At 45.4% G+C, this 25,786-nt stretch overlaps 1 protein-coding gene across 1 annotated transcript in view; it reads left to right on the plus strand.

Moving 5' to 3' along the window:
• Positions 1 to 25,786, plus strand: part of PER3 (period circadian regulator 3) — a 60,768-nt gene that overhangs the window by 288 nt on the left and 34,694 nt on the right. Inside the window, 12 exon segments of the mRNA XM_059376296.1 lie at positions 79 to 466; positions 927 to 1,072; positions 2,512 to 2,627; positions 3,820 to 4,021; positions 8,216 to 8,264; positions 12,544 to 12,686; positions 13,754 to 13,832; positions 15,363 to 15,469; positions 15,734 to 15,890; positions 19,809 to 19,914; positions 20,790 to 21,101; positions 21,362 to 21,488. Of these exon segments, the coding sequence (XP_059232279.1) occupies positions 288 to 466; positions 927 to 1,072; positions 2,512 to 2,627; positions 3,820 to 4,021; positions 8,216 to 8,264; positions 12,544 to 12,686; positions 13,754 to 13,832; positions 15,363 to 15,469; positions 15,734 to 15,890; positions 19,809 to 19,914; positions 20,790 to 21,101; positions 21,362 to 21,488 (1,723 nt within the window). The 5' untranslated portion in view covers positions 79 to 287.

Here is a 25,786-nt window from a genome sequence, read left to right on the forward strand (position 1 = left end):
CGGCGTCCGCAGCATATCGCCCGTGTCACTGGACACCTATCCCCTCATTCGCGTCCCCCCCGCCCCCCGCGTCCCCAGGCTGCCCCCGTGAGCCGAGCTATCGGAGACTGCATGGAGATCCTGCAGAGGAAACCGGCCAGGTGACCAGGTACCCGTATCCGCCGGCTCCTGATGACCAGTCATCTTCGCTAAGGCAATGGCGAGGTCCAAAGTGAGAAATAAATTCCTGTCGCTGACTGCAAGGTGAAAAGGAAGCAGGCGACAGACCGAGGGCTGCTGAACAGAAGATGGACTCCTGTGAAGACCTGGAAAGGTCCGGCCGTGAATGTCTGGACTCCAGGGGGTCTGAGCCTCTGGAACTTGAAAGAGCCCAGGCCCGGGCCTCGGAGGCCCTGGGGAGAGGACAGGAGGAGATGTGGAGCCAGAAGTTCCAACTGCAGAGCCTACAGGTGGAGAGCAGCAACAGGTGACAGGCCTGATCTGTTTGTTGTTCTTCCAGGGCTAGTACAGGAACTGGGGGGGCTTAAATCACTTTATCCTTTTGTTTGTAAGCCCAGGAGAAAGTTCAGGGGGATCCTCAGACAATGGAATGAAAAGCCCTGGGAAACTGTGAGGAAGTACCAAAGAGTGCCGAAGTTCGGGAACAGTGGTTAAGGATTTATCTGAGCCGGGGAGCTGCAGTAGGGATGAGAAAAAATAGAAAAAATGGAAGATGTTTGATGTTTACCAGTTTCTTTGGCCAGGATCCCCCACCTTCCAAAGGGGAAAATAAACCTGGGAACAAAATGAGATGACCCGTAGGAAGCACTTAGAAAGTTGCTTGGCACATTTGATCAATGCGGGCTGCTCTTGTTTTGAATTTTAATTTTATTTGAAAGTGTGAATCGATGGGTTGGTTCTTTGTTTTGTTTTGTTTTGTCTTACAGTGAACAGCAAGATAGAAACAGAGTTTCTGAAGAACTTGTAATGCTTGTGCAAGAAATGAAAAAATACTTCCCATCAGGGAGACACAGTAAGCCAAGCACTGTCGATGCCCTCAACTATGCCCTTCGCTGCGTGCACAGAGTACAAGGTAAATGTGCAGGAGAAAAAGTACAGTCCTGGGAGTACATCATTTTCTTCGTAAACGTGGGCCAAGCCGGGAGAGCTGTCAGTTTGGTTCTGGTCCCTGAAATGTTTTGAGCATTTGTGGTGCTTGATGTGAGATGAGCAAATAAATCCACATGGATTGTATCATGTCTTGGTTTGGCAAATTAGGAACATCAGGAGAACCTTGTTTGTGTCATAGTTTAGGAACTGTTGTTGTTGAACTGTTGTTCTGCCATGTTTTGATGATTTGCTTTAGGAGAGCAGAGTTTAGCACATTTTAAAGCTCACTTTTTAGAGGATCATGGTTTTCTCAGGGTATTGGGGAAAAAACACATTTGGTAAATACAGCTCGCCTTTCCATGTCATCCACATACAGTTGCAATGCATTCATGGTATATCACGAATTTGCCAAATTAATTTTTTATTAATAACATATAATGTATTATTAGCCCCAGGGGTACAGGTCTGTGAATTGCCACGTTTATGTACTTCACTCACCATATCACATACCCTCCCCAATATCCATCACCCAACCACCCTCTGCCTACCTGCCCCCCCGGCAACCCTCAGTTTGTTTTGTGAGATTAAGGGTGTCTTGTGCTTTGTCTCCCTCCCGATCCCATCTTGTTTCGTTTTTTCCTTCCCTACCCCCCAAGTCCCCCACGTTGCCTCTCCACTTCCTCATATCAGGGAGATCATATGATAGTTGTCTTTTTCTGATTGCCTTATTTCGCTCAGCATAATACCCTCTAGTTCCATCCACGTCATCGCAAATGGCAAGATTTCATTTCTTTTGATGGCTGCATAGTATTCCATTGTGTATATATACCACATCTTTTTTATCCATTCATCTGTTGATGGACATCTAGGTTCTTTCCATAGTTTGGCTATTGTGGACTTTGCTGCTATAATCATTGGGGTGCACATGCCCCTTCGGATCACTACATTTGTATCTTTAGGGTAAATACCCAGTAGTGCGATTGCAAGGTCGTAGGATACCCTTATTTCCAACTTTTTGAAGACCCTCCATGCTTTTTGCCAGAGTGGCTGCACCAGCTTGCATTCCCACTGACAGTGGGGGAGGGTTCCCCTTTCTCCGCATCCTTGCCAAGGAATTCGCCAAATTAAAAACGAACCACTGCTAGCACCTTTCCCTTTCTATCTCTGACCTTTCTTTTTCAGGGATTTAACAAAGTACACATTTTCTTTAGCTAGCGCAAACCTCTGTGATGTCATGTATGACACACAGGTCCTGAATACGAAAGTAATATTTCTGTCATAAACACACTACGTGCATGTATTTGGGATTTGGGGTTTTCATACCTTATGTGGAGCTTGCTCCTTGTGACACAGAACATCAGAAAATCCTAAACACCAAAGTTGGTACACTGGACTACCTGTTTATTTTCCTGTGTTTCTTAGCAAACAGTGGGTTTTCCCAGACCCTCAGTCAGAGTGGAGCACCTCAAGCAGCTGCGACCACCTACAGTCTCGAGGAGCTGGGAATGGCTACCTCGGGCTACCCTTCCAAAAACACAGTAAGAATCCACACATTTTGCCATATCAGCCTGCGTGGTTTTTCCTAACAACTTTATCTAGACGTAGATACTGAAACCTAATAACGTTGGAGCTTCAGTAACCATGATGCAAGGCAAACACCAGAGGCTGCCCAGGAGGCATCCTGTACTTAGTTTCTGCTGCCCTTGCGAGAGCACAGATGTAAACTCAGGCGGCGGCCCCGGGGGTGGTGGTCTGCTGGGCTCCCCTCACCAGCCGCCCCTGCCTCCTGAGCACCCCTGCAATCTCTCGACCAAAAATAAAATAAAAAATAAACTGCAGCATAACCGCTCTCATTTTATTCTAATTTCCGACTTGTTAATTTGTATTTATATCATTCTTAGTTCCAATACTTACTCCTTCAAGTTGTAACAGCTGGATTTTAGAACCAGCTGAGTTGAGACGCTGTCATTTTTCTGTAAAATTGTACAAGAGACATGTCGTGTATCTTTTTTGAATCTCTTCGCGTTGGCAGAATCATTCAGCCTCATGCCTCGTTGTTGGGATGGGCATGGCTTGGTTTCATGTTTAGACCTCAGATGTAGAGATCTTGTCATGTCGGAGCGAGAGCGCTCCCTGAGATCACAGCAGTGTTTGTTTCACTGACTGCGGTGTTTATGGGACTCTGGTGGGTGTGGCGGAGTTGGAAGAAACAAGAAGTTTAAGATAACATTTTCCCTTTAAGATCTTCAAGATAAAACTTAGAAGGATATGCCAGTGGTAGGGGACAGGAACAGTGGTCAGTTTGTAAATGTCACTGCTGTGTCGTGGAACAAACGGGAGACATGATTCTTACGTAGCGAGGCGTGTCCAAGACAGTGTCTTGAAGGAGGCGGCTCTTGAGCGTGGTCGTAAAGCCTGGAGTTACGTATTGGTCATGAGAAGACAGTCCTGTCGGTTTGCAAATGAGAAGGCATCGGAAGTGGTTACGCCGTATGCACATTTAGTCAATGTAGGATGAACAGGTACATTGTCTGATATAGAAATCAGACCTTCAGAAGATCAAATGTGGGTTTTTCGAGGACCACTAAGGCATATGTTGGAGAATCGTGCTGCCTTTGCAGGGTATGTGCCTGTTTTGATAACATTAGGAGTCTAGAACAAATTGACCTTTCAGGGAATATTATTCACATGTGTCTCAATATTTGTATTTATTTCAAATGTTTTTCCTAGGATACCTTTGTGGCAGTTTTTTCCTTTCTGTCTGGAAGGCTAGTGCACATTTCTGAACAGGCTGCTTCAATCCTGAATTGTAAGAACGATTTCTTGGAGTCGTCTCACTTCGTGGAACTGCTCGCTCCCCAAGATGTGAGGGTTTTCTGCGCACACACTGCCCACGCTCGCCTCCCCCTCTGGAACAGCTGGGCCCAAACAGGTAATGGGGCCGAGGGGCGGGTGTTTACCTCGCCTCAGCACGATCAGTTTCATTCTTTCAGAGAGAGGACCAAAATTAACGTATTGCTTTGGACCTGCAAACTATATGGTTTTTCTTATTTCTTTATGTAAAAAATGAGAACGTGGGGCTCCTGCCTGGCTCAGTTGGTGGAATGTGCAACTCTTGACGTTGAGGTCATGAGTTCGAACCCCACATCGGGTGGATTACTAAAAATAAATTTTTTTAAAAAACAAAGGCACGTAAATGAATAAATAAAAAGTCAGGCTGTGTTGGAAACAGCATTTTAAATCCTCTAATAACAAAATTCCAAGTAATACACTGACTTCGTGAAGTTAATTTTATAGGTTCCATATCATACATTTTTTTTTTAATATGGTTTGACTGCCTGCATCCCATATAACAGTTTCATTGTTTATAAGGATTCTGTTTTCTCTAATAAAATTAAACGTTTTCCCTCTCACATTGACTTCATTATTTCTTTGCTTGGCTTTGGAGAGAAACTTCTCATGATTAGCTCCCCTTCCAGTTTTGCTTCTCCGCAAAATTTCATGAATCTCATTTTCTTCTGAAATAGTTATTTCCCTGAACTGGGAATGCCTAGTCCTGGTTTGGTTTGTGACTTGCAGTCCTGTGTGATTCTGTAAATAATTCGTTATTTCTTTTTAAAGTCAACCTTTATTATTTCATATTCTTTGTGAATATTAGTATATTAGTAATTAGAATTATTAGTAATTAGTAATTAGATTAGTAACATTAGTACAGATCAACCCTTTTCTTTTGATTCCAAGCCCTTTTCTTTTGTTTTTTTAAATTTTAAATTTGTTTATTATAGTAAAAAAAAAGTATATATCTTATTAAAGTAAAAAAAAAAATGAAAAAAGACCCATTACCAAATGTACCATCTTAACCATTTTTAAGTATACAGTTAAGTAGTGTTAGACATTGGCACGGATGTGAAACACCCCTCCAGAACTTTCTCATTTTGCAAATCTAGGGCCCCATGCCCATTCTGACTTTCTAAGGCAGGCCGTGGTCCAGTGGGAACAGGCGCTCATGCTCCTTTTTTTCCATGGCAGACCTTCGGCCCTGTCTTTTGGGCGTAGCTCATGGACACTTCAAAATGCACACCTGTCTTCCTTGCTTGTTTCCAAGTCTTTCCTGTTCCCCTAAGAAAAGGTTAATTTCATTTCTCTTCCTTTTTCTTGAGCATGTATTTTCAACCTCTAATTGTCCATTTTCGTTTGTCTGATTTTATCCACCTTCCTCTGCTCCATCACCATTTAGCGGGCCAGCGCTGGGGGCCGGGAGCTGTTCAGGGTGCTGAGATGGCCCTAGGCGCCCTGCCCCCACCTTCCCTCCACCGTCAGTGCCCTCTGGGGTCTCTGTCTGCTCCTTTCAGCTGTGTTATCTTTGCAAGTTAGTTATTGCCGTGATATCTCCCCAACATGTAAAAAGGTAACATATCCTGAAGTCGCTGTTTTGGGAACCTGAATTTTGACTTTCTCCTTAAAGAGTTGGTGCTCCTCCTGGCCACTGCCCGCACTGGGCTTCACCTCGCACACCTCTGTGATTCCGGCTCTTCTAGAGCCGTTTCTGGGCTGGGCCCCTACTGCCTCCTTCTGCCCTTCCTCTGAGCTCCTGGAGCATGAAGGGGACATAGGAAGCTGGGAACTCAGCAGATGTCAGCCTTTGGCTTGGCGTCAGAGGATGTTTCCACTTTGGCTCGTACAGACCTCCCGGGAAGATCTGACCACTGTTCTGTAGAGCGCACGTCCGAAAACAAGGATTCACCCCCACAGCCGAGGTGTGGAACTGAGAAGGGACTCGTGTCCACTGTTTGAGATCCACAGTCTGGCTCTCGGTCCTGCATGACTCCTAGAGACTGCAGTGCCCGCGTCCTCACACAGACTGCACGCAAGCCTCCCTTCCTGTAGAGTTGCCGTATTTCCTATGTGCAAAGACTTTTAAGCAAGGAAATTGGAAGACCTGAGTTTTAAATTGAGTTTTGTCCCTTCTGGAACCAAGGAGGCCATTTTGCTTCCCACATTAAAATTGTCCTGTCCCACCAGCCTGCTAACACACGGCCGCTGAGAGAAGCACACACGCCGGCAGTTGGAGCACTTGAGGTATCTGGAACATTCTGCAACACGAGGGCTCCTCTTCGTTGCTGCCGTTCTATTGAACAGTTACTGTTTGCCTGGGCCTTTCTTCATGCTTCAGTGGATTGACTAATTTAATCTTCACAAAACCTTAGGAGCGGTAGACCCCATCACTGTCCCCAGTTGATGGATAAAGTAACTGTGTTAGTTTGGGTCTCCTGAGCAGCAGACGCCAAGATGGGGTTAGCTGTTGAAGCGACATGCTGCAGGGGGTGGGGGACGGAGAGGAGTCCACGGTGCATGCCTGACCCCCGTGGAAGGAGCAGGAACCGGGGGACTGGGGAGGGGGAGGCTTGGCCTGCCACACGGCTCACAGCACCAGTTGGCCGGCCGTCAAAGGGAAGTCCCAGCCACCGTCACACAGCAGAGGAGCCCAGCATCTCCATGGAATGGTCCTCAGTACCACTCCGTGCGCGGGCCCTGGGTGGGAACAGCCACCAGAAGTGGGGCCCTGGGATAGCAGCTGTGGTCTGTGGTCAGTGATGACCCCTGAAGCCAGGAGCCATGTCCTTTCACAGTCTCTCTGATCCTGAGGCACAGAGCTAAGGGACTCATCCAAGGTCACGCTCCTGGCAGACTCAGAGCGGGATTTCACCCTGGCGGTGTGAGTCAGGGCCCTTGCTGGGATCTGCTGCCCCTCTGGATCACGTCGGTCCCTTGCAGTGGGAACCATCAAACAGGACGTCTGTGGCCACACGAAGGTGGGCATTTGAAAACGACACCAAGGAATAGGTCCTGTTTATAAAAATCATCTCAAAAAGTTAGTATTTTTGAGACATCCTTATCTTGCCATCATCCCTCCACAAGCTTCTCTGAGCCTCTCCTGGGGTGGTTTTGATGTTTGGGTCCGTTGGGTGTCTCAGAGCCACCAGTTCGGTGAGCTGACAGCTCCGTTCCTCCTCACAGACGAGCTGTAAGGACAGTCTTCTGGTTTCAGAATTCCAGGACTGTGACTTCCATAGTGTTCTGAATTCTGAGAGTTGGATCACTGGTGCCTTTGAAACTGGGAGTTTTTGCGGTTTGGTTTTTCTGGTTTTTTTGTTTGTTTGCTTTTTTAATCATGTACATTTTCCCTCATCGTTCCAAAGCCCATTTTCTGACTCTTCTGTGATCTTCTCAGAAGTGCAAAGACCTGGACCACGTGCCCTGTCTTGGTTCCTCAGAGTTCTCATTGTTTTTGCTCCTTTGGTGTATCTTGTAAAACATCTCCTTGGTTTTAAGCATTTCCTTGGTTCCTGTAACTGAGGCTTTTTCACCCCAGTGGGCAAGTGCCCCAAAGATCAATTCAAGGCGCTCTAAGTAGAGGAGAGCTAAATAGTCGATAAACACTTGGGAAAAGGTTCAGCCCCTCGATCAAGGTAAATTAAACATTTTGGAATTACCACTTGACAAATCATTGAAATTAACATTGAAATCCACAAAACCAGCACAAATGTTGGCATGAGGCTGGTGAGAAGGTGTCCCTAGAGACCCTAGTGGTTGGTACGATCTTCTGCAGATCAGGGAGGCACTCCATGGTGAGAGGCCTAAGACAACCATGTCATTTCTGGGCCCCAACTTTGGGGATTTTGTCCAAGGACAGAAAACAGTGAGACATTTCTGTATCCTGTACCTAAAGGCTGTAAGTGGTCCAGATCGGCAGTTTTTGAGACCTGTGTGGACTATCACCATGAAATAGAACGTGACCACCAAAGTAATTGTGTCCCCAGATCATTGCTTTGACCTTGGAAGGAGGAGCATGGGCAGTTTCAGCAGCTTGATGAGGGAAAGCCCTCAGTCCTACATACATATGCTTGCTGTCTCCCTGAGGGTCACAGCTAGAGTACCAAATCCCCCTGGAAAATACTGGATGCAACTCCATCTCAGAGGGAGGGCAGAATCCCTGTGTATCTCCTTTAAAAGAGGAGTTTCTTATTTGTCTGGGGATAATTGGAGTTTGTCTCTTGGACAGTGAGCTGCTCTGGCCTGTTGCTCTGGGAGGGGGTGATTAACGCTTTGTCTCTGTTTCCTACAGCATCTCAGTACGACTCCACTCCGGTGAAGTCCTTTTTCTGCAGGATCCGGTAAGTCTAGGGGCACGTGAGGGGCAGAAACGATGGGTTACACTCTGATTTGGGGGGGGGGGGCCCTTTTTAGATTCTTTTGTATTCAGCTAGCACTGGGTTCTTGCCACAAGAAGTTTGTGTTTTGATTGAGGAGAAGCAGCATACACTCAAAATGACGAGATAATAAAGCAGTCCAGACAAAGAACAGAGAGATCATTCTTAGCCAGGGGGTGCTCGCGCTCTCTCGTGCTCTCTCTCATGCTCTCTGTCTCTCTTTCTCACTAGGAACCGCTGGATGATGTTAAGTACACTTTCAAATGCCCATTGTTTGGGAATCTGTTGGTTTTTGTTTGCTTTTTGACTCTTGGTCACACTTAAAATTAATTTTTGAAATTTTACTTGATTTAAAAAAAAACTTTTTTAAGCAAGTTCTGTGCCTACAGTGGGGCTTGAACTTGTGACCTGGTGAGATCAAGAGACACACACTCTACTGACTGAGCCAGCCAGGAGCCCCTAACTTCCTAAATTTTAAATAACTAAAGAAAGTAAGATACCTATGTGTAAGGGAAGGATTTAAAAAGTCCAGATGTAGTAAACTGGAAGAAAACTGACCCAAATTTTAATTGTGGTTGGTTTCTGATAGGATTTGTTAGTGATTTTTTTTCTCTTCTGAATTTGCTGTGCTATGTTCATGTTACTTTTGCAATAAGGAAATGTGGTTCAGTGACATCACAATTGCCAGCGTGAGTACTGAAGTTACTAAAGGGTCCAGATGTGGAAAACTAAAGAGAAAAGTCCTTGTAATGGACCAGTCAGCACTCCACAGGGTCGGAGCCCTTGAGCTCACAGCGTTCCAGTGCTTGGGGAAGGCTACCCCAGAGATGGGCCACAGGAGGGAGGGCTGTGTTGGTCCGTTCAGTCCTTCACAGAGGAACTGTTAACGAAGACCTTAGAACAGTGCTGTTTGTGTTTATTTTGCTAGTAAATATATTTCTTTGCCTTTTTCTGAGCCAGGCAAGATTACAGGTGCAAAGTTCTGGCCCTGGTGGACCTTCCATTCTGTGTGTGGAAGGGAGACGGTTAACAAACAGGTACCTACGTGTGTGTCCGCTGGCGGTAAATTCCATGTGGAACAGTGAAGGGGAGGGAAGGAGTGGGGATTCTGGGCAGGAGAGAGATTACTAGTGTGTTCAGGGTGGTTAAGGAGTGTTCTATAATAAGAAGCCTGATTGGAGCCAGAGCCTGAAGGTGGTCAGGGAGCAAGCCATACCTCTACCTGAGGGGAGAGTGTTCCAGACAAGTGCAAAGGCCCTGGGGCAGAGCACGCTTGGCCTGTGGAGGAGTAACAAGGAAACTAAGAAGAAGAGTGGAAGGAGATGAAGAAACATGGACCAGACCACAGGGAGCTTTGACTTCTGAAGGGAATGTTTTGTTCAGGTTAATCATTTTTTTGAAAACTTTACTTTTGGAATTTGCAAAATAACATGGAAGTAGGGGAGAGAGTACAGTGCACTGGTACAGACTCACCATTCAGCTTCAATGACTTTAACCCACAGCCAGTCTTCTGTCATATCTGTTAGGGTCCGTGATCAAAGGAACGAGACTGATAGAAAGCGAAGGTCAAGCAAAGCTTTATTTTGCTCCAAGCATCAAGAATCAAACTGACCGGTCAGGGCTGTCTCTTACGAAAAGGTGACGACGATGATCCCGACAAGGTCACTCCCAAGAAGGCCGCTCCGGACGAGGCTGCTCTAGACGAGGCCGCTCTGCAGATGAGGCCGCTCCGTGATCGGAGCCGCTCTCAAGAAGAGGCCACTCCGGACAAGGCCACTCCCAGGACCAGGCCACTGCTCGATGAGGTCGCTCCCCGGACAGGGCCGCTCCCAAGAAGAGGCCACTCTGGACGAGGCCGCTGCCCGGACGAGGCCGCTCCCGACGACGAAGAGGCAAACGATGACAGCGACGATGACAAGGAGGACAACACGATGACACGGAGGACAACCCGATGGCACAGACTCTGCTCCCCGTGATGCCACTCTGTCCAGGCTGCCACCCAGAGGAGCCCACCGCTGCGGACAAGGCCACTCGTGGCTCGGGGTGGCGAAGCATTTTGCGGCGAGGCTGCTGGCGGCTAGGGGCCGTTGGCGACTCCGACCGCTGGCGTCTCAGGACTGCAGGCGTCGGGACCGCTGACAGCTTGGCCGCTGGTGTCTCGGGACCGCTGGCGTCTAGGGGCTGCAGGCGGCTCGAGGCTGCAGGTGGCTCGGGTCAACCAGAGGTGGGACACCGCCAGCAGCTGGAGGCTACAGGCAGCTGGAGACTGCCAGCAGAGGGACCACAGACGGTGGTTCTTCGGCTCCCACAGACTCTTCCTTCTGCTCCAGCCAACGGCTCTCCTGCTTCCTCGGACAGCCAGGAACACCTACACAGGTGGCCAATTGGATCTCAATTCACCCTAGTGGATATACGTGCGCCCCACCGATTGGACGTCTCCACCCGGCCTGCCCCGCCCCTACATCTGGGGTCCACAAGCAAGTTCCTCTGGGAGGGGCAGGCCCTTACAGTATCTACCACCGCCAGCTCCTCAGCCCACCCTCCCTCTGATGCTGAAGCAGTTCGCAGACCGCGGATCATTTCCTCCATCAGCATTTCAGAATGTGAGCAGAAACAGAAGGTGCTCGTTCATCTCTGTGATGCTCAAATGGTCTCGCTTGTGGCCAGCACGAACCCTTTCAGGTTCGCTCCAGTGCTGTGTGAGGGTACCCCCGTGGGCGCTGACAGCTGCCTTTGCTCTGGGCACAGCGGCCCATGCGCCACCTAGACGTGTCGTACTGCACATGTGGAGTCTGTCATTTCTCCCATGATCCCTCCTTCCTTGAGGTGGGAGACAGCATTACCGTCTGGAGACCAACCAGGCTTCACACAGCTTCTGGGAATCCTCAGTGGACAGAGACAGGCCAGTTGCATTTTTTAGAGGGACGCGGCTTGGCCTACGAGGACCTCGCCAGGCGCTGCGCTGGAGAAGGGGCAGGGATAGGGGGCAGGAGGGAGGGCCGGGAGAGAAGGGCTGTCACTGGGCAGTGGCAGCAGGAACACATGGACGTACCTTGGGGATTCCAGATACCTTTGTTCGGGAGAGCTGTTGGAGTTCATTAATGGGATCAGTTTTGGGTGTGCAAGAAAAGAGCCGCTTGCCGGAGCGAGGAGGGAAGAGTCCGGCGCCTGGTTTTAGACAGGTTGATTGGCCTTGTCTGGTGGAACTTGAACTCTGCGGTGTTGTCAGAGCATCGGTAGGTGGGTCTGGAGTTCAGGGAGAAGTCCGGGCTGGAGACGGGTGCTCGGTTGGTCAGCGCACACAGAGCATGCAGAAGCCGAGACGGGATGAGCCTGGGAGATGCAGGCCCAGGAACAGGCGGGAGACGCAGGACAGCTGGTGGGTCAGGGTCAGGGTCAGGCTGCTCTTTCCTCAAACGGAAGCAGGGACATGGGAGCGGAGGCACCAGGGTCTGCGTAGAGGCAAGGAAGCGAGGTGGGGTTGGGGGGGAGCACCAGGACACAGGGAGATGGAGCTTCTAGGCAGCTGAAGACCACCTAAAGTGACTTCGGCCAGTGGTGGGAGAGGCAAGGTGTGACCTGTAGAAACAGGGGGGTATGGGTTCGGTTGCGGGCACGTCGCTACTAAGGGGACCACAGTGTATCCAAGGAGAAATGTCCTCTGGGCAGCTGGAGCTATAAAACGGAGTGAAAGGCTGGGAGTCGAGCTGCCCCTGCCCAGCTGGGCCAGGGCTCGGCCAGCAGGTTCTAACCCTGCTTTCCTGATGCCTGCTTCCCCCCACACAGCGCCCTGTGCCCATCCAGGTCGTCGTGAAGCTCTGCGACGAAGTCAGCCCCTCGAGAGAGTGTAGGTAGGAGTGGTGGAGAGCTGGCTTTGGGGGGCATGATCACAGGGAAACCTGATTGCTGTCATGTGGTACTTGGTTGAGGCATGTGAGGTAAGACCAGGAGGTCACATGATTTGGGTCAGAAGAAAAGTCATGGAATGGCAGGTTCCACTTTTAACCCACTAAGCTGGTTCCCCATAACTCCTCTTTTTTATTGGATAAGGAATGAGTATAATTATCCTTGGGCATTGAAAACGTAAACTAACATTTCTTTTTAAAATAAACACATTTAAACATTTTAGATTTGGGTAGGTCTCTTTCAGAAATCACCAAGAAGGCGTCTCTCAAGGCCTTGTTTCACGCTGGGCTCCCTGAATGCATCAGGACAGGTTACTCACCATCTCTGTGCTTTTCAGGGGAGGCCAAGACACAGAGCAAGAGAAGCATTACTGCCCAGTCCGGATTATCCCCTATCTGCTGCATGTATGTAGCTCTGCCCAGCTGGAATCTGAGCCCTGCTGTCTCATCCTGGTGGAGAAGATTCACTCTGGTTATGAAGGTAAGACAGGAGGGCCAGCTTCTGGATCAAACGTAACCTGACAGCAGTGCAGGTAGGAGCAGGTGGAAGCCTGTTAACTGCAGCTGCAGCACCAGAAAAGAGTGCTCGAGGCTTCATGTTGGCCCTGAACTCTTGGGCATTTAGAGCTGATCTGCCCTGGTGTCTCTGTTTCCCGACCCTGACTTCTCCATAGTTGTCTCCTTCAAGGTCAGTGCGGCCTAAGATCTAAGCACAGACTTGGCCACTGATAACCTGGTCTGATCCAATCTGTACTGGTGACTGGTGGCCTCTGGCTTCTGCCGTGTGTGAAACGAGAGCATGGAACTTGGGGTCACCTAGGTGGCTCAGTCAGTTACACGCCTGACCCTTGGTTTCGGCTCAGGTCACGATCTTACCAGTTGGGGGATCGAGTCGTGAGTCAGACTCCATGCCCAGTGGGGAGTCTGTTTGAGATTCCCTCCCTCTTTTCCTCCCCGCCCTCCCCCAGACTCTCTCTCAAGTAAATAAATCTTTAAAAAAAAAAAAAAAAGAGCATGAAAACTGTTGCATAGTTTCTTATGAGGTCACAAGAATGAATTTGTATTTTTTAAGTATTCTGAAAGGCCTAGAGTGGAAGCTGTAGTTCTGTCCTCTGATGGCAGAACTACATTTCTAAATTCGTGCGTTAATACAGAAGCACTGACCGTATGAGTTTTCTGACCCAGATTTTAAAAACTGACACCAAATTCATTGTACTTAGTCACACAGCACCACCAAATACCACCAGAACCCCCAGGCCTGACCTTTCATTTCCGCCAGCTCGGCCTGCTGGATTGTGATGAGGGATTCCGGGCACACAAACTCGACTTACAATGAACTTCAGTAGCCATTGCATTTTGAGCTAATCAAAATGTAGTTAGTAACGACAAGTATTATATAATATAACCGTAGCCTTGGCTTCTTGAAGGCCAGGCCCCCGAGTGAGGTTTCTACCGGTTCATATGAGATACTTCTTTAATGTAAGTGGTCAGTTAAGGGCATGACTAATTAAATATTTGCCTTTAGGTGAGTCTTTCTGTTTCTCGTAGCTCCTCGAATCCCGGTGGATAAAAGAATTTTTACCACAACACACACCCCAGGATGTGTCTTTCTTGAAATAGATGAAAGGTAAGTGCTTCTTTAAGCCTGGAAAAAATTTATTTCTGAAAATAGAAATATGACAACATTTACATTATGTTTATGTATATCCACATTATGAAACAGATGTCTAGCCATTTGCATGTTTGATTTGTTAGCTTGAAGTTTATGTTTCAATGTAAGGATCTTGCGTGTTCTACTTATACAGTTTGCAAATTGTGTTTGATTTGACAATTAGTCTGCTTTAGGTAAGTCAGGAATTGGTGTTCCATGTTACACAGGAGGACAGTGAACCTGGACATGGTATGTGATTGTCCTCAAAAGGAGACCAAAACTCTAACTCTGGCCTCCAGCTCCTGTACCAACATGATTTCCATCAGACAAGTGCTTTCCTAAAATACCTTTCGATGAAATGTTTCTTAGTCTGAAGTGAAGGGAAAAACAAAAGGAGAAATAAGAAGTGGTTTGTTTTTTTTTTTTTTTTTGTAAAGCTAAGTTTACTTAATTTAAAGCATCAGTCATTTTGAACTCATGTCTTTTTTACTTTTTTTTGGTATTAAAGTGCTCTTAAAGAATCATGATAGCAGATAGTAGTCATTGCTTATTGTTTTTTAATACTTTTATTTGGAAAAATAAATACTGTTATCCCCTGTTGAGTACCCTCTGTTTCTTCCCATGTTTATTTTTGAATTTACTTATTCACGAAATCAGAAAATCAGGCATTCAGTGCACCAGGGCACATGGAAGTGGAAACCAACAAAGTCAAAATGGTTGGCACAGTTATGATAGCTTTTCATTTTGATTTTTAAAAAATCTTACCATCTGAAAATAGGTTTATTTAATAATAGGTACCCTGAAACTAAACAGTAATTGATGAAATACTTTGTATCATGGAATCTGTAGGGAGTAAGAATATTTAGCTGCAGATACCCTGGTAATGGCTTAAATTCATTGTATTAGAAACTGATTGTGAATTTGGACTCACAGAAAACACTCATGGAGTCCGTTCTTTCAACTTGACCATGAGAGCTATGCATTCACTGCCTTCCTGTGAAGCTGCATTCTGCACATGTCTTTGTGTTCCTGGTGTCTGTCTGTTTCTACCTTCTGGAAGACACTGTTTCTGCACAGTTTTAATCGTGCTGGATAAATGTGCACCCTGATTTATTCACTTAACACCATCAGCATTCTTCTGCATTGCGATGTAACCTTTGTAAACTTTGTAAATTGGGAGGGGTGTCTGAGACCATTGTGGAACTTGCTAAAAATACAGATTTCTGGTCTTACTCCAGAAACTGATTTAGTTAGCCAGTAGTGAGACTGTGAATCATTTTCTAGAAAGTTCCATAGGCGACTTCAACACATGTCCAGTGCCCAGCATCTCTTAGATTGTGGAACCATTTCCCCACGACCCCTTTTATAAATGCTGGAATGATATCTTCTGCATGCCTTTTCTTTTTCATAGGTAGAATTAAGTTAAAAAGTATTGTTGAAAGTGTATAAAGTCTGAAAATTACTTGCTGCATGTAACACGCTATCTGTGCTCTATCTCTATCCCAGAGCAGTGCCTTTGCTGGGTTATCTACCTCAGGATCTAATGGGAACATCCGTTTTAGCTTATCTGCATCCAGAAGATCATTCTCTCATGCTCACTGTACACCAAAAAGGTAATGACCTGCTTCTTTATAGGAGGAAGATTTTCTGTAACGACTCCTCTGCTCTAATTTTTCATTTCATTTCATGTTAGAGCTTCTCATAAACTCTTTATCTCTAGAGTTCAACCTTTAACAAGTGAGCACTGTGTTGAAGCTGCTAAAACTATTTTTTTTCTGTATTGACATCTGAAGAACTTACAAATAAATTCCTAGAAAAAATATTTGCACTAAATATGCATTCAATAAATTCTAATCTTGTGGTATTATCTTCTACAGTCTTGAAGTATGCAGGCCACCCTCCCTTTGAATACTCACTCATCCGATTTTGTACCCAAAATGGAGATTATGTCATCTTGGACTCCAGCTGGTCCAGCTTTGTGAACCCATGGAGCCGGAAGGTGTCTTTCATCATTGGTCGGCATAAAGTTCGAACGTAAGTCAGTCAGTGTTCATGGTTCTAGAAGACCGTTCTTACCATTCTTACCAAATAGTATTCTTCCACACATGACTCCCTTTGACTCAGTTGACACATAACTAAATAAGGCACAGATTTTTTTTTTTTTTTTGGTCTGCCAAGGACCTTGAAAGATTTCTACCTCTTTGCCCTCATGATTACCTTATGGAAACAGTCTAAGGAAATGGGCCTAAATATAGAAGAGCTTTATAAAGAAAAGATATATTGCACCATGTTCAATCATAATGGCAGACTTAGAGTAGCTTATATGTCAATCATTAAGTTCTAGACTATTTGTTTGACATGTTGTATAATTGGCCAAAGGAAATTTTTCCAAAGATTATATAACATGAGAAATATATATCAGATTTAAAAGGCAGCATACAAAATTGTTTATACTGTATGAATATAAATGTGTTCAAATGACACATAAACACTGTGAAGTAGGAAGAAGAAGAAAGGAAATAAAATACAAATTTTGACTCTGTGTAGGGTAATGGGGTGAGGTGTCTTTTGTGTGTGTGGGTTTTTTTTCTTTTCTGAATTTTAAAGTTCTCTTTAGTGACCATGTAAACCATTTTATATCAGCTTCTGCTGTCAAATTCCACTTATTTATGTCCATTTTATCAAATCTTTATTTTTAAAAATTAGATGCTTTAGTTTTTCTTTTCCTGACAACATGGCTGACTCTAGCCTCTTTGATTACTGTTACTTGTCCAGTGGCCCACCTCTCTTGGAGCCTAAAATACTCCCAGTCCCTTGCCTTTTTGGCTTAAAATTAAAATTGACCTGTAAATTTCTCAGCTGGGCCATAGGTTCCCCTGTGGTATCTTTTGGGGTTTTTTTTTTTAAGCATGGAAATTGTACTTAACTCTTTAGAATCATGCTAAGGTTGAGAAATCATGTCTTTTGTGTTTTGTCATACAGCTTTGTGCACATAAGCATAAAACTGAAAACATAGGTGTACCAGTTAAGACTTATTTTGTTGTGTTTTAATACTACATAATACAAGATACCTAACAATGGTGAAAAATGGTCCCAAGGTCCTCCTAGGTCTTTGTGCTTTGGGATTGGCTTCTCAGTAGAGCAGGTCTAGAACCTAATAGGAGAAAAGGGCTCCTTGCTGCCCTAACTCAAGAGACCAACTTCTGCTAGAAAACTCATGTAGTAACTAGGATCAGAAATATGACTGCCAAGTCAGTGTTATTCATGTTGGCCAGAAAGGACCCTTTTTTTTCCTGGTAAGGAAATCTGTAGGGAAAGGAAAATAAAATCAGGTGGTTGCTTAGTAGGACTATAGGAAACCCTAGAGCAAGTACGATTGCTCTCATGAGGTGTCCCCTGGGTGTCTGTCCATTGGTCTTTGTGCCCTCCCCGTCAGTGCCAGAGCCATGTCCTAGATGCCCCAATTGTCCGTTCAGTGTAATTACATGACATATGAAATTAACTGATAACGTAAGTACTCACAGTGTTTGCAATTAAAAAAAAATCCTATCAGCATTTTCACCTCAATTTCCAGGATGATGTGAGGGAAAAATTTAGAGTCTAGTAAATGTTCATTGCTCTTTTGAAATAATCATCCATTATATTTATACAACTGTTTTTACGAGTACTTATGTGTCACCTGCTATGCTGGGCATTGTGCTAGACTCTGAGACTAAGATGGTAGAACACACAGACATCATCTCCCCTGACCTGGGGCCCACAGTGCAGTGGGACCTAGAAATGGCATGTTGAGTGGAGTTTTGGCAAGTGTGAGGTTGAAATGGGAACAATGAGGGGGTACAGTGAGGGTGTTCAGCAGGGAACCTAGCCACCTCTCTGTGGGCATCCTCCAGATAATATCCATATACTTGGCGACAGAGTAACTTGTGTAGAGGTCACTTGAGGAGGAGGTTGGGAAGTGGAGAGAAGAACTAGGTTTTCTCCCTGACTCCTCAAGCAGTATCCTTCCATAGCCAGTGGCCTAGCACTCCATGGCATTTGCCACTTTAGGGTCAAGACTGGATCTCCACAGCCTGCACATTCATTATCTCGAGTTATGTGATTACTGACTAAAGGTACAACCTGGTTTTGTAGAAAGCTTCACAGACAGGAATAGATCTCACAACACAAAGTAGTTGGTTCTATTTCTGTTCCAGAATTTCATTTGACAAGCAAACCAAATGTTTCTGGAATGTATCAAGCTCATAGTGCATAGCCATATTTATCATGGGTCAGATGTAACCTCACCCCCCACTCCCGGCCAAGACTGCTCCTTCACTGATGGATTCATTCTTCTATGTGCCTGGCACAGCTGGAGGTACCAGAGAGGTGAACACAGCAGGCCAGAGAGACTGGCCCCACAGAGCTCACGTGCCAATGGGAAGCTGAGGAGAACGGGTAGCAGACGGGACAAGGGGGTGCTGTGTACAGTGTGTCAGGTGGTGCATTCAAGCACAGTTTGCCATGTATATTCCACATACATCATGCTGTGTTGATAACTATCGGTGGGCACAACCCACGGTCTGCATGCTAAAGAAGACATTGCCATGGGGCTCTGTCTCCAAAGGCAGAGCTCTACCTGACTACTTTTATGACACTGGTAATTAATAATTATTTCAATCTTTGGGAAAGTATCTCAGTTCTTAGGGAATTGAGTTGTGTGTCAAAAGTTGTGAGAAACAGCAGGGTGGTAGAATAGAAGAGGGAAGGCACTGGCTTTGGAGTCAGGCATGTAGATTCAAACCCTGACTGCTGCTTTTCAGGTATGAGTGTCAGCAAGTGACCCAACCTCTCTGGCATCATGATGATTCTTGCTTCTTAATTCCTGAGTTGTGGGGACTCAGGAGATGACATGTCTAACTTAGTGTATCACGTTAATAGTATTTGAGTTACTGAGGTACTGAGAGGCGATACACTGTGGTGGCAAAAGTGTACTCCAAAGCCTAGACTCTGGACCCTTCATGAATACCTGTTTAGACTTTACCAGCTAGGTGACTTCGAGAAGTTTTCAGCTCCAGTGAAGGAGAGCACTTGGAATGGTGCCTGGCACACTGTAAGGGTTTAGAAAATGTTATTCTTGCTGTATAAAAGTGGCATGGTTCCTGTCACATAGAAGGTCCTTAATGAATGTCATTTTCTTCTCTGTGATGTTTTCTGCTGGCACATCTAACTCGTGCTGTGTTCAGGTCATGGTTTTGAAATGCTCTGGTGTAAACAAGACTGCAGGTTTTGACAGCCACGGTTGCACCAAGAGTTGGGTTGCTGAAGTGATTAGGTATGTTAAACATCCAATGTTGTTTGGCGGACCTAGGGCCTTAAAAAATTTCTACAATAGGTTACTCAGTTAAACTTTGAGACCAGTAGTTGTTGCAGATATTTTGGTATCTAAAGAGGTTACTCCTCACTGACTTTAGATTTCTGCAAAACAATGCCGACATAGATGTCGAAAGATTAGCGCTCTAGGGGACCCAAAGTAGCCTCATAACATCTTAGTTTTTTTGTTTGTTTGTTTGTTTGTTTTTGCCTCCACGGATGGGATTTAGCTTTATATTTTCTTTCTTTTTTTTTTTAAAGATTTTATTTGTCAGAGACAGAGGGAGAGAGAGTGAGCGAGCACAGGCAGACAGAGAGGCAGGCAGAGGCAGAGGGAGAAGCAGGCTCTCTGCCGAGCAAGGAGCCTGATGTGGGACTCGATCCCAGGACCCTGGGATCATGACCTGAGCTGAAGGCAGCTGCTTAACCAACTGAGCCACCCAGGCGTCCCATAGCTTTATATTTTCTATTTGAAGTCAAAGAGTTGCTTTGTACAAGTATAGATTTATTATTTGAACATTCTGTTTAAAAATCACTTTAGACTTCATTATAAATTAATTTTGAATTGCCTGACCCCATCTTCTGCTTGGCATTTCGCAGGAGTCCGCTGAATGAGGATGTTTTTGCTACCAGAAAAAGGAAGACAAACAGTCATGACAAAGACATAACAGAACTACAAGAACAAATTCACAAACTTCTCTTACAGGTAAAGTGAGATTTTAAAAAAGCAAACACAGAATTTCCATGATCGTGTTGTAACAGTCGATCTTAGCGAAGTGACCTCGCAAAAAAATACACCACAAGGGAGTAGAAATCTTCACGCCCTGCATTCTGGGAATTTTTATCTTCCTAGTTTTGTCGTCAGCTTCTTATTCATCTTGTTTTCCTTCTACTGAGAGGAGTAAATGCACAGCACATTCTTGTAGGATCGCCCTCTAACCGAGCAAACCAAGCCGGCAGGGAAGACAGGGAAGCGGTTCCTAAACCAGAGCCGCCGTCTTGTTTCCCGACCGGTACCGTTGCACGGAGCTGCAGGGCTGGGCTGCAGCATTTTTAAAAAAAATGATTCCGATTTTAAAGGTGGGGACCCAGGGATGGCAGGTCTCCGCGTCTGGCTGTTACAAGGCGGGAGCGGGGAAAACCACCTGTCGAAAACAAGTGCCAACAACAATTCCTGCTGGAGCTTCCATTAATAAACCGGTAGCCGCGAGCCCGCTAGTTTCCAGACGGGAGTTCACGAGTGATGTTCCGGAGCGAAGCTTGGGGTCTGTTGCATTTCTCCCGTCCGTTCTCAGCTTGGCACAGGGTTTATTTCGTGGTTTGTCACCTCCGTTCTCTGCGGCTTTCTAAAGACTCGCTGTTCTGGAAGCGCCCGCGTAGACTAGAAAACGAGGCCCTGCCCCGAGAAGCTCCGGAAGGCGAGGACGGGCTCTTTCTGTCAGCAGCCCAGTCAGGGGCGGCCGCCTCCGCCCGGGCGCAGGGTATCAGGGAGGCCGCGGCAGTGTAAGCTCTGAGGGGGCGGCTGCCGCTCTCCGCCCGGCGGCGTCGCCAGAACTCGAGCGCGGCTCCTCCTTCCTTCAGCCGGTTCACAGAGGCGCCTCCAGCGGCTTCGGAAGCCTGGGCGGCAGCGGCTCCCACGCGCCCTGCGTCCGCCTCGCGGCGTCCAGGGAGTCCAGCGGGCCCCGCGCCGAGGCCGCGCGCCGGGAACCGGTACGTGAGCGACGTCGTGCGTCCGTGTGCATGCGTGCGCGCGCACGCGACGTCCTGTCCGTCTCCTACCGGGTGCTGCGAAACGAGATGGGAGCGCGTCTGCCCCTCAGCGCGGGGACTCCTGCCGTATGTTCCTGGCCCGCTGGGACCGTGTTTGAGGAGCAGACGTTCTCGTCCATTTTGGTTTGCAAACTGCCTGTAGAAGGAAATTCGCACCTTCGGGAGGGGCTGCTCGGGGTTCTCGCGGGCCTTCTCGCAGCTACCGTGCTGGGAAGGGGAGTGTGGAGCGGGTCGCGGCGCAGCGGGACAGCGAGTGAACGCGGTTCCCGCGCCTCTCATGGCCCGGGAGAGCCGGAAGGGACACGTGTTCTTTTACTGGGCTTATTGTCTCGCTTTTGATTTTCTAATGTTTGAAACGTATTCTGTCGTTCTTTTTCTCGAAGTTGCCTCCGCAGCAGGTGTGCGCCAGTGGAAACAAAACTACGACTCTGGGACAGCAGCTCTACGTGGAGTCAACGGCCAAGCCCCCAGATACGCGGGTGACAGGGACGGGCCCGGGACGGCTTGGCGGTGAGTCAGCGGGGCAGCCCCCAACCTGTGCCCGCGGGCCCGCCCTCTTCTGCGTGGGCGTGGCGCGTGCGAGCACAACGCCGCCCCCAGTGCTGCGGCCCTTCACGCCGACTTGCGGGTGATGGTGGTAATGATGCTGGTGGTCGCGGCAAATGCTGCTCTGAAAGCCAAACGGCATAGAGAGTGATCTCCGCGTATTTCCACTGAAGAACTCATGTTTCTGATAATACAGATTCGTAGACCACCCCTGCCTCCCCCGACCATGAGGCATCTGTCAACCGAAAGGGTTAATTTTACAGTGCGGCTCTAGTGATCCCTTCCTGTCCTTAACAACAAATGAATATTTATGATCTAAATTGAATGAAAAACTAGGGACTCTTTTTTTTTTTTTGGATGCACGTTTACTTTTCTCACATATGAGGTAAGGAACATTCCAGAGGAATTGGATCACTCATGATAACTGACGTTTTTTAGAAAAATCAGCCTGCTCGCCTTATATATATAGTAGAGGAAAGATCTATAATGTAGAGATCAAATTACATTAACTTTTTAGTTTAGCTGTCTTTCCCTTCATTTGTCTTCCCGAATGTTAATATAAGTTTGGAAGCCTTTATTGGTTTGTCCCCCGAATGTTATTAATGGTCTCTATCATTGTCAGATGGGGGTATTTTACACAGTAGGGGTGAAATTCTCTTAAGGCCAATAAAATTTTTTAAAAATAGTAGCTATATTTTTCAAGTCTTGTCATGATTCACAAAACAAAAACGTCCACCTGCTGTTATAGATGATATCATGAGGAGCTCCTAGGCAGCCTCTGGATAGACCATGTCCAGTCTTTGAGAGTTTTTTGTCTCCTTGATAGGGAGTTTAACATACTACTTGTCTCTTTTGTCATGGATATAAGGGCATGAGATAGACACAATAACTTTTTTTTTTTTTTGGTCCCTTGAAACCATCCAATTCCCTCTCTGCAAAAGAATTTGTGTATCTTCTTTGCTGTTTATTGTTAACCCATGTCCTAGCACTGGAACTTCTTTAGGGGTATTTGAAGGCTAAAATTTCTAAATGTTTTCTTTATTGTCTGGTCCACTTTGTGCTGCTCACTGCTGCTTGGGCCTAGGACCTCATGTTAGGTCCACGATTTTATGTCCTGACTTCTGTGTTTCTTGTCAGAGTACAAATTGTTTCTCACCTTCTGCTTTGTTCCAGTTCTTATCATCTACCATTAGTCTGCAAATGCTATCAGTACCATGGTGTGAAGGCCATGTTTTTAAGCAGACACCAATATTCCATCATTTGCCATTTTATAAAATTCAAGCTATAACTAATTCTGTGTATTTATGATGCTGTTGTAGAGAATGATACCTACTTAGGAGAATAATACCTACTTAGTTATTTGACTCTAACACATAGCATATGACTTTTGGGAAAAAGGGAAAATCTGCCATTTGATACTGTTTGGGGGGAACTAGTGTTACTTGGGCATGTTGATTTTATTAATATTTTAAGACCTACAAGTTTAAAGAGCTAGTAAAATTTTATTACTTCTTACTCAAGAAAAACAAGTATGTAACTGAAAGATAAAATGTTGTAATTTAAATATTAGAAATAGCACAAATCATGAGGAAAATACTGAATAATCATTGTATACATGTTCTATATACAGGGTGTCAGAGCCAACAAGAACATAAGTTTTTAAATTTGTATTTTCACTTTTCTTATGAGGGCAGGTTTGGTTTTAAAATAGAATGAGAAGGGAAATTTTAGAAGTTAATATGGAAAGGCAAGGAGTAATGAAGATAAAAAGCCCTTTCATCAGTTACAGATACTGATGCCAGCTTCCAGAAGCAGTTGGGGAACCTGGGGAAAACGGACTATTCCACTTCTAGAGTGTCAGTGCCTGATGGAGAAACATTGATCCATGAACTGAACTCATTCAGGGTGAGTGTGCTTTGGTTTGTGGTCAAGGAGAACTGGAAAGAGCATCATTCCAAATGGACAAGGGAAAAAAGCCATATGGCAATAAGTTCATGAGCTTTCTTGAACCCGTCAGTGTGCTAAGGCTCCGGGGTAGCCAATAGGCCTAAAATCTAAGGGGGACACATGCATGTAGGGAGATGTGAGATCACGTCCTGGATACTGGTGCATCAGCTGATGGAATCAGTACTCACGAGAGGCACAATGAATGCAAAGGGAAGATCAAAGTCTGCAAGTGGAGCAACGACTGGCAAAGACCCAAAGCTCTGTAGCACACTAGCCACCATGTACGCACAAAGTGTCACTAGAACAATTTGAAAGCTGTGATATATGGAGTGAAACCATAGCAACAACAAATCTCAGTCCTGGCCAACAAATTAGGTTAACTTGAACACAGCCCCAGCAGAAGGAGAGGCATGTGCAGTCTCTGCTGTCTTATCAAGATGGTTAGTTTTCAACAAATTATGAATCATATGTAAGGGCAAAGGAGAAAACCCCCAAAAGACAAAGCAGTCATCAGAACAAGAGTCAGACATGACACAGCTGTTGGAAACGATCTGACAGAGAATTTAAAGTAACTACAAATAATACATTAAAGGCTCTAATGGACAGTAAGCAACATGCAAAACCACATAGGTAATCATAGCATAGCGATGGAAAGGATCAAATGGAGACATTAGAGATGCACATATACATCTGATGGGCACTCAACACAACCAAGAAAAGAATCGGTAATCTTGAAGATAGATTACATAGAAATTACACAAACTTGGGGCACCTGGGTGGCTTAGTGGGTTAAAGACTCTGCCGTCGGCTCAGGCCATGATCCCAGGGTTCTGGGATCGAGCCCCGCATTGGGCTTCTCTGCTCAGCAGAGAGACAGCTTCCTCCTCTCTCTCTGCCTGCCTCTCTGCTTACTTGTGATCTTTGTCTGTCAAATAAATAAAAATCTTAAAAAAAAAAAAAAAAAGAATTGTTAGATTTAAAAAATATATATATATACAAACTGAAACACAGAAAGAAACATACAGAATAGAGCTCTCAGAATTTGGAGACACGATCAAATGATCTAACTTAAGAGTGATTGGAATCCCAGAAGAAATACTTGAAATGATGGTCAAGAATTTCCCACAGATATGAAGAACATCAAATAGTGTGAATACAAAAATAAGAAAGAAAAACCAATCACAAAATAAAAATACTACGTACTTGAAAAAAGGAAAAAACCACCACATACTTGGAAATATATTCAAACTGCTGAAAACAGAAGCAAAGAGGATATCATGAAGCCAGCCAGAGCAACAAAGACAGACTACATACAGAGAAAGATAAGAATTAGAGAAGACATTTCTTTAGACACCATGTATACTAGAAGACCAAATGTCTTCAGAGGAAAAATAAAACTGCTAGCTCAGAATTCTCTACCTAGTGGAAAGTATCTTTCAGAAATGAAGGAGATAAAATTTCTCAAACAAAAGTGGGGAGGGAGGAATGTATTGCCAGCAGATCTCTTCTGTGAGAAACACTAAGGGAATTTCTAAAGATGGAAGGAATACAGTACCAGATGTAAAACTTGTATCGGCACAACAAAATGAAAAGAACTGGGAATGGAATTAATGAAGATATTTTATTTTTTACTTATTTTTAGTTGCTCTAGAAGGATCGGGAGAGGCACTGGGAATGTGCTGCTATGGAATCCTTACACCAGAAGTCAAATGTTGAATTAAGAGTCCTTACAGGTATATGTTGTGAACTTTAGAACAATCATTAGAACTGATTTCTAAAGAAGTATAAATAATGTCAGGAGGAGATAAAGTGGAATTTAAAACATTCAATACAAAACGAGGTAGAAAATAAACACCCAGATGAAATAAATGGAAAACTGCTAACAAAGTGGCATATTTTAATTCCGTTGTTTCAGTAATCACATTGAATGTGAATGTTCTCAGTGTACCAGCTGGGAGACTCAAATTGTCAATTGTATGAAAAAAAAAAATAAGAGGCAGCTGCATAGTATCTGCAAGAACCCATTTTGCAAATAAAAACATAGGGTAAAAGCAAAAGCTTAGAAAAGATATGCATACTAACAGGAATCCAAAGAAAGCTGGAAAGCTGTATTCATATGAGGTAGTGTAGACTTTAGGACAAGCAACATTATCAGGGTTTCAGGGATATTGCATGACAACAGAGGGGTTGATTATCTGAGAGCATGTAACCGTTCTAAAAGTTTATGCACTGACCACCAGAGCTTCAAAATACATGAGTTGTAAACACTGATGAAGACTTTGAAAAATAAATCTGTAGTGGTATTAGAGACTATA

This window comes from Mustela nigripes, chromosome 14 (genome assembly GCF_022355385.1).
Source record: "Mustela nigripes isolate SB6536 chromosome 14, MUSNIG.SB6536, whole genome shotgun sequence".
Classification (NCBI taxonomy): domain Eukaryota; kingdom Metazoa; phylum Chordata; class Mammalia; order Carnivora; family Mustelidae; genus Mustela; species Mustela nigripes.